General features: G+C 40.9%; 1 protein-coding gene across 1 annotated transcript; it reads right to left on the reverse strand.

The window, feature by feature from the left end:
- Positions 1-441: 441 nt before the first annotated feature.
- LOC120442725 (free fatty acid receptor 2-like) lies at positions 442-9,271 on the reverse strand. Its single transcript, XM_039619868.1, has 2 exons — positions 9,250-9,271; positions 442-986 (listed from the first exon to the last, which is right to left on the reverse strand). Exons 1-2 carry the CDS (start codon positions 9,269-9,271, stop codon positions 442-444), a joined length of 567 nt encoding a protein of 188 aa, XP_039475802.1.
- Positions 9,272-9,537: the final 266 nt, after the last annotated feature.

The raw sequence follows: 9,537 nt of genomic DNA on the forward strand, positions 1-9,537 counted from the left end.
CCTGTATACGAGGTTGGACTAACGGACGGACTCTCCTCTCCAGCACCTTGGCATAGACTTTCCCAGGGAGGCTGAGGAGTGTGATTACCCTGTAGTTGGAACACACCCTCCGGTCACCTTTCTTAAAGATGGGAACCACCACCCTGGTCTGCCCCTGATCTCCATGCAACATTGTAGAGGCGTGTCAACCAAGACAGCCCTACAACATCCAGAGCCTTCAGGAACTTGGGGTGGCCCTTGTCCATCCCAGGGGGCTCTGCCATCAAGGAGTTGTTTGACTGCCTCCGCGACCTCGCCCACAGAGATGGCGGGTCATCCCCTTCGTCCCCAGACTCTGCTTCCTCCATGGAAGATGTGACAGTGGGATTAAGGAGGTCCTCGAAGTATTCCTTCCACCGCCCGACGATTTTCTCAGTCGAAGTCAGCAGCACGCCACCTGCACTATACACAGTGTATGAGGCAGAGTACAAAGAAAAACTCCAGACGTAGTGGGAGGAGGATCTCCAACTGCTTCTCTGAAAAATGTTCATAACATGCATTGGAGTTATTACTGGCCAGAGATGGGTGATGCTGGATGATGAAAGTGATACTGCAGTGTGCTATCAAGATCAGCCAAATAATAGCACTGATAACAATTGCATGCACAGGTTTCTGCAGTAGATGATAGGTGATAGGAAATGCTACTCCTATGTAGCGGATCACACTGACTGCCATCAGCAACAAGGAGCTGGTGTAGATTGTGGAGAAAAATGTGAAGGAGGTGATGGAGCACATGAAGTTGGGCAGATCCCATTTCATACCAGATGCTGCTTCGTGCATCTTGAGAGGCAGGATGATCAAAAACAGCAGGTCAGAGACAGTCAGGTTGAGCAGCAGGAAGTCTGTTGGAAGTGGCTTGGAGCGAATCTTGGTACTAAATGCATAGAGAGCCAAGAGATTACAGGGGAAGCTGATCAGGAATGAAATGATGTAAACTGAAAGAATCACTCCACTGTTCACGGTAGATTCCATTATGGACCTAAACCAAAAGAAAAAAAGAAAAAAGAAAAAGAAAAAAGAACAGATACCAATCACAGTTTATAAAAAATATACTCCATAATACTAAAATATTTAGCTTTTTTTTCTGACAATTTAAAAACAGAGTAAAAGACAGCTGCCTGTTCAAACGTTCACTGACCAATCACATTATATTGAACAGTTTTATTTCCAACCTGTGTATGTAAATAATTAAATGCAAAAATAAAAAAAAGTAAAATAACCACCTTAAACATTGCTCCGTTGATACTTTGGATATTTACATTTTATATTGTGATAAAATGTCTTTTATTCACTTTGATCACTGATCAGTGCCAAACAAATGAGGCAGTCGACTTTCTGCATCAGCTGTAGAATTTCACCAACTGTAGAATCTTCTGTATTTGGTGTGATAAGGTAAATGTATTTACTCACCAAGCAGAAGAAAGTTTCCAGACTTAACAACAACTAAAATTCCATTCTGCAACGTTCATCAAAGACTTGTGATTGTAACTTGTGAGTTCAAAGATGAACTGATATAAAATGTTAGAAGCCAGAAACCTTCACACTGAAGTCACATGTGACACACCTCTTTGTTCATCCCATAATAAGCAACAACTAACACCAGTGGTTAATATTAACTACGATGCAAAATTGCATTATTTTAACGTTTATCTTAGATGGGTTAATAAAGGACCTCTTCCTATGTTTTACTCTGCTGTATTTATTTATGAAGTTATAATTAGAATAAAAAATGATATAGTTACACCTATATATAAATAATCCTTATATATATTTTTTTTATTTTCCCAAGTAGACAATGAATTCATAGTCTTTTAAGATATTTGAAATATTGGAATATATATTCCAGCAGCACAGGGGAAAATAACATGTAGGCTTTAACCTCTATAGTTCTGTTTTCTGTTGCTTAGGAACAGTTTGTCAATGATTTCCTTTCTTCGAAATTGACATCTCTTGCAACAGGAATTAAATATGGTATCAAGTATTTTAAAAATATCACTGGTCCTTTTGCAATCCATGCTAAATTTTTTTAAAATGTATCGGTGCTCATGCTCAAGTAGAATAACTTCAGCAATATATGTAACTGAAATGGGGACAACTGTGTGGAATCTACAATGTAAAAGGGTGGCCATAGCGCAGAAGGTAAAGCATGTCATCTATTAATTGCAAAGTTGGTGGTTTTGTCCCCGGTATCTCTAGTCTGCATGACAAATATCCTCGGGCTAGACTCAAACTCCAAGTTGCTCTTTTTGGCATCCACTGGAGTCTGAATGTGAGTGTGGATGGGGGAATGTTGTATAAAGCGCTTTAAGTTCTCAGGTAGAGTAGAAAAGCGATATAAAAGAACCAGTCCATTTACCACTCAAAACAAATGTCCTCATGTCAGTAGTTTAAACAATGTTGCAATGCACACCCTGTAGAGGGTAAAAATCCACTGCATCAGCAAAAGAAAAAAAAAAGATACAGTATACAGTATATAAGCGAGGGCCAGATAATTCCTGGGAATCTGCTGCTAAACCCATAGCTTGAACTGCCCAGGGAGACCAGACCTGTCTACCATCTTCATCCACCCCTTGAGTTTGATGCTGGTTGCCGTGATAAATGGCAACCTATGTCCTTTAAGCTGCATTTGAAGACCTTACCAAAGCACTTTATTTTTTTTTTCTAAAACAGATGGAATCTGATGTTTTCCTAGCTTGAAGTGGAATTGGTCTGTGACCCTCTGTTTCTTCAGGACCAATTGAAGTGCCCTGGACATAAGCCTTTCTAACTCTGGAGGAGCCACCTGGTCCCTGGCACGGCTCTGATGGGTGGTTGCCTTATTCCCAACTCGCTGAAAATACAGGAGAGAACAGATGGAAAAATCATAACTGAAACCTATACTGGAGAAAGAACTCTTGGAAACAGGACTACTGAAGGGAAATGTGACTAACGTTCTGTCAATTGACAAAGGGAGACTGAGACAATTAAGATGCCAGAGGAGAAGTGGAGACAGATGGGAAAAAATGCACAGCAGAGCTGAATCAATCTAATGAGGCAAGGGAAGCAAAACTGAACATAATGGACACAAGACAAAATACCACCAAAATAAAACAGGAAGCATGAACATTGAGAGAGAGAGAGAGAGAGAGAGAGAGAGAGAGAGAGAGAGAGAAACTGTCATGGTCCCCCAGCCTTCCCCAAGTGCTCCCAGGGTTTCTCTCACTTGCTCATCCTGTGTTGATGTCATGGGTGGCACTAATTCCGAGTCTATGCGCCACACACCTGAGGATTGTCACCCACCTGCGTCTGATGAGCTATTGATTACAAATTACAAACTAGGAGAAGAGCTCAACACCTTCTTTGCTTGGTTTGGGTCCAAGAGTCTGTGGTCAAACCTGCGTGCATCAATCGTCAGGGATCCTCACCAGGCTGTTCAACCTCTGCCTGACTAATGCCATCGTTCCCACCTGTCTGAAGGTCTCCACCATCATTCCCATCCCCCAAAAGACTGGTATAGACAGCCTCAGTGACTACAGACCCATAGGCCTCACGTCTGTAATCCTGAAGTGTTTTAAACAGATGGTATCACAACACATCAGAGACTGCTTACATCCCTCTCTCGACCCCTATCATTTTGCTTACAGAGCAAACCTGTCGACAGAGGATACTGTCACCCTTCACAAAGTGTTGAACCAAATGGAGAACAGGAAGAGCTATGTGAGGATGTTCTTCATGGACTACAGCTCAGCATTCAACACCACAATCCACATGCCCTTGCCACCTGCTCCTGGATCATAGATTTCCTCACCAACCAACTTTATTCAGTCAGACTCGGCCCCCACCTCTCCCATCCACTGTCACTCAGCACTGGGTACCCGCAGGGCTGCGTTCTCAGCCCCCTACTGTACACCCTGTATACCAATCCAACCAACCAATGTCATCATCAAGTATGCTGATGATACCAGCGTGGTTGAGCTTATCTCTGATGGAAATGAGACAGCGTACAGGGTGGAGGTATAGAATTTGACCCTCTGGTGCTCAGAAAACAACCTGAAACTGAATGTCCTTAAAACAAAAGAACGTACCATAGACTTCAGGGGGGAATAGACAGATCCACTCCTCTCTCATTATAAAGAACAGGTGGAGTCTGTCTCCACCTTCAGGTTTCTGGGCACCCACATCTCTGTTAATATCACCTGAACCCACAACATGCCCTGGTAAAGAAAGCCCAGCAGCGGCTGCAATTCCTCCATGTCCTGTAGAAAAATAACCTGGACTAGAAGCTGGTGCTGGCCTTCTGGCACTCCTTAGTGGAGAGCCTGCTCTGCTACTGCTTGGGTGTTTGGTACGTAGGGGCCACAACTGAGAACAGTAAAAGAGCAATTAACACTGCTCAAAAAATAATTGGCTGCCCTCTGCCACCCCTGGAGGCCATCATCAGATCCTCCTGATCTTCTTAATGTGGTGATCCCCCAGGGCCAACACAGGTCCCGTTGTACCACCTGTTTGACCTACTGCTCTCTGGTCCATCAGGTCCCACACCTCCAGACTCACACTTCTTCACCTCGGCTGTTACCAAACACTATTTTGCCAGATCCCACGCAAGCCCACCCACCAATCTGAGCCATTGTCTGAGTAACCCTCACATCACTCAGGCTACTCACACATAGCCTCTATACTCAGACCAAGTCTATCGCACTACTTTTAAGAACTTTGCAACATGACCTATTTTTACTTTGCTCCTGTTTTGTATAAAGTCCTCTAGTTGTGTATATATTCCTCTCAAATTCAAATTAGAGAAGCAAGTGTCCACAGTGGTTAAAACCAGTCTTTATCGGTTACGTCAGATATTCAAAGCGATGTTCCTCTGATAGACCTTAAAAGACTTATTCATGCATTTATCACCACTAGACTGGACTAGTGCAACTCTCTCTACTTGGGCCTCCAACACTCTTCTCTCCATTGTTTGCAGTTAGTTCAAAATGCTGCTGCACGCCTTTTAACTGGTACTAGAATGTATGATCACATCACTCCAGTTTTAGCTAACTTGCATTGGCTCCCTGTCAAATATCGCATTGATTTTAAAATTCTCTTGCTTACTTTTAAAATTTTAAACAACTTGGCGCCTAGCTATCTAACTGAACTCCTCCTACTTGTACAACCCCAAAAGAACACTAAGATCTTCTAGTCAGATGCTCTTAGTTCAACCAAGGTCTCGGCTGAAGTCCAAAGGTGATTGTGCCTTTGCAACTGCAGCACCTAGGCTCTGGAATAACTTTCCTGTTGATATTCGTACTTTCGAGTCTATTCAGTCTTTAAAATCACGTCTTGAAACTCACTTTTTTACTTTGGCTTTTGAATCAAACTAGTTTGACTATCATCCAGCTTGCTTTTTGTCACCTGCGTTGTTTGTTGCTCTGTTTTGTTTGTTAAATCTTTGTTTTTAACTTTTCATTCTCTTTTTGGCTGATTGTGAAACACTTTGGTCACTGTTGTTTTTAAAATGTACTCTAGAAATACATTTTGATTTGATTTTGATTATATATATTATATTTTATTATTATATTATATATTTTTTGTTTATTTATTTCTGTTGTCTTTCTATTTATATTTTATTCTACAGCAGTTGGTGTGGAGCACCCATAATTTTGCTGTACATGTACAATGACACACATCTCGAAAACTCAAAAAACACAGAACTCTGGGTACTGTAACAGACCCAGGAAAAGGAGAGTCTGTTGCACTTAATATGATGTACTTCTATCATTTATTGTACAAAAGGAAAATGGTTCAACTTACAGTGTTTTATCTTATTTGTTGAATTTTTGATGGAAAAGCTTTAAACTTTTCGGAACTTGAAATCTTGCTGTTATTCATCTCATGTGTTGCTAGTTCATGAACAACATGTCTCCCTTATCAGTATAGTGAACAGAGGCAAGCATGCCTTTAAAATCCAGTCTGTTGTGTGATTCTTTGCTAGTATCATTGCAGATACTGTCCTTTACTCACTTTTTTGCTTTTGGTTCTAGCAGTCATTTGTTGCTGTGTCCATGTTCTTTGTTTTCAAGTAAGTCATGGATAAACAAATCAAGTTAATAATTTATTTAGTTAATTTGCAAATGATGCAAAGTTCACAAGTTCTAGAGAACTGTAGTTACACCTTGTAACTTTTGAGTGAATTGATCATTACTTGCAGTAACAATGAGGTGGTGGCTCATGGCCTTCTGTGCAGGTTTATATAAACGAGTGCTTTCAAGTTATGTAACATGAATGTATTATGTAGAGTCATTGTTAACAATTCTGCAGTAATAAGTCCAGTCTTAATATCTGCACACAGGAAAAACACCTCTTCAAACATTTGATACTTCAAAAATCATGTTTGGCGATAAAAAAAAACACATTTTCTATTTCTAAACCCTTGTGTTGGTGGCTTACAGAATAAATATAGAAGTGTAACATAGCTCAGAAAGTAATGAGGCTGCAAAGGAAATCAGTCTATACCACTAATGTTACACATAGATGTGTGTAAGATTTTCTTTTCATTTAATAACAGCTTGCAATAAACTTGCTCTGAGCAGAGGACTTGGATGCATTAAGCTAAAGTTAAAGGTGTCAGACAGTAAATGAATGGTTAAATATGACATTACACATCTGATGCAAAAAAAAAGTTCAGTGGGCCGACCCGGAGGCTGATGGTTCAGGAGACCAAAACAGAGTTCAGGGGGCCGACCGGAGCAGATCTGGAGGTAGGCCGCGGAGCCAACAGCGCCGGCAGGGCAGGTCAGGAGGCCAAACATGTGTAAAGCGGCGGCGGTACCGGCTCACTTGAGCTTCCAGTGGAGATGAGGAGGTGCCGGCAGAGCAGTCCTGAGCCTCCGGTGAACACAAGGGGGTCCTAAACCGGCTCACCAGAGCCTTGAGCGGACACGAGGGATTGCTGGACCGGCTCACCAGAGCCTCCAGCGGAAACAGGCAAATCAAGGTGAGTCCCTCTCCTGAGTCCCCAGTGGATGCGGGAGAGGACTGGGGCAGCTCGCTCAAGCTCTCAGCCAATGACGGAAGAGACTGGATCAGGTCGCCCTAGCTCCCAGGAGAAACGGGCTGTGCTGGTTGAACCTCCTCCAGGTGTCCACAGTCAGCTGATGCCACAAGCTTGGCCTCTGGGGAAGGCCCAGGGAGAAACCCAGACACACAGAGAGGGACACAGAGGACAAAGACACAGAGGGACCTAATAACCAAGGAGCTAAACAGGACAACCTAGGCAATAAAGAATAAACTCAAGACTAACAAAATGACTTTAGACATAAACCATAATACAAAAATGACATCAACATACATGAAAACTCAAAACCCTGGGTCAAACGATCCAGCACTACGACACTTGCAGACCTATTTTTTGCAGGCCGAACTCTTTAAGTAGCTGCATTTGCAAGGAAAGTCTTAAAAGTTTCAATCAAACAAATGCAACAAACAAACAAGAAAAAAACAAACCTACAAACAACTCAAATAATTTTTTAAACCCATATATTTAATTTGCCAATTAATTCTTGTCATCTGCCAAAAACCATTACCTCAAATTTAATGTGTGTACAAAGAAGTGGTTGTTTGTGATAATTAACCACGTAGGTCTTTACAGATAACTGAAAGAATGGATGAGGGCAGAGTTAAAGATGTTTAAGAAATCATGAGATGAAACAGGACTGCAGGCCTCGTTTTACATTTTGGTATGTGCACATCAGTGAACAAACAAACATTTACATATATACCAAACACATTTTTGGTTTGTTATAAAAGTGGCAAATAGTGGTTTGTGTAGGAGCACACAATCCAATTAAACAGGAGAAAAAAGATATTTTAGAGGTGCCAAGCAGTGCTCTAAAAATAAACAGGAAATATAAGAAAAACACTGAACTAGAAGGATGTCTATTTTTCACCCATATGACTTCTACTCTGTGGAACTTTCTGCCCACCCTTGCAGATTTATTTTTATACCAGTTATAGCATGGACACTCTGAACTTCCCAGACAATCATTTTGGGGACTGTTCTTTCTTTCGGCCCAATGTATCAGGCTAATGACTTTCATGACTTTGTAGGTGTGTTTATATAAACGGACACTATGACATAACTACTCCAAATGAATGAAAGTTTTCGTATTAGAAATTAATTTGGGATCTATTAATATTTTAAGAAAATTTAGGAATATTGTTGCACACTTGGGTTAAAAGGTATTGAAATCAGTGTGGCTTTGTGAGTTTGCCTTTAGTGTGTCTGCAAATATATAGGACATAGTACATCATTACACATTTGTACAGTCTCACACAGCTCTTGTGAGGCCCACTGCATTATGGTGAGTGGCCGGCCTTGTTTACTCCCGCTAGCGTTACTCATTTTAGGAGATACTCCCTCTTGTGGTGTAACGCAGGAATGACTGCCCATCCAGCACTATGTCTCATTAGAGACTGGGGCACACATTATTTTACAACAACCAAAGAAAATAACATAACATTTAAACAATGAGAACATTTTAACCAAATATAATATTGTAAAAAAAAAGATTATGGGGGTGTCTTGTTTTGTCAATAATGTCTTTCTTGCCCTTACAATATTTACTGTTTTTGTTTTTGGTCTTTATCTTTTGATTTATTTGAGCTTTATTTGAACTATACTCATTGTCACAAATCTTGTCTGCTTGGGGAAAAGAAAAATAAGGGTTTTTTTTCTTGACCTATGTCATAGGCATAACTTTGGATAAATGCAGACCAAATTTAAACCTAATAATCGGGTTCAGAAGTTATTTCAGCAGAGAGACAGAGGTCTATTATTATACCCAAGACAAAAGTCAACATGCTGCAGTGTGACTGTGTTTCCAGCAGGGCTGGACTGGGACAAAAAATTGGCCCGGGCATTTTGACTAGAGACCGGCCCACCAGGTATTATAGGAAAAGTCATAAAGCCTTTGAATGAAAACAAACACTGTTGTTACAGTGATGTGCACTCTCTTGTTAGTATTTATGTATGATTTCTACACATTTTAGATCTGATGCCCACTTTGGTTGTAAGATTCAAATAATTATTTATTAAAAACTAGACATTTTAAATGAGAATAATAAAGAAAAGTATTTCTTTGTGCCCCCTTTTCCCTGTTTGTCTCTCAGGAACAGTTCATAACTTCCCTTCAACTCATTCATGTCACCTAAAAGGTAAACCTGTTTCTCCATCACCTGTTCAACTCTGATGATTCAGTACGGACATCTCCTGGTTTCATCTTCATGTTTCCCTCTCACCAGGATATCCAAACCAATATCATGACCTACAGCTTTTACGGCAGTGGCTCCAGCAAACATCGGCTGATACTAGAAAGTAATATTAAATACATTCTAACAACAACTGATCAAGCTTAAACGTGCTGCTGTTGTTTAAAGCGACATCTGCTGGTTTCCTTTTCCTTTTTCAAAGTGGGCCTGATCACTGATCAGTTTCATGATTAAAGCAGCAACAGGAGAGGGAGGGGGAGAGAA

The sequence above is a fragment of the Oreochromis aureus genome, linkage group 11, assembly GCF_013358895.1.
Source record: "Oreochromis aureus strain Israel breed Guangdong linkage group 11, ZZ_aureus, whole genome shotgun sequence".
Classification (NCBI taxonomy): domain Eukaryota; kingdom Metazoa; phylum Chordata; class Actinopteri; order Cichliformes; family Cichlidae; genus Oreochromis; species Oreochromis aureus.

What these genes read in the sequence shown, in the direction of transcription:
- LOC120442725 (XM_039619868.1), bottom strand. Translation starts at nt 9,271, where the DNA reads ATGTCCGTACTGAATCATCAGA. An exon ending in GTCCGTACTGAATCATCAGA is followed by an intron (nt 987 to 9,249) that starts GTTGAACAGGTG and finishes TGAACAGTGGAG; the next exon opens with TGATTCTTTCAGTTTACATC.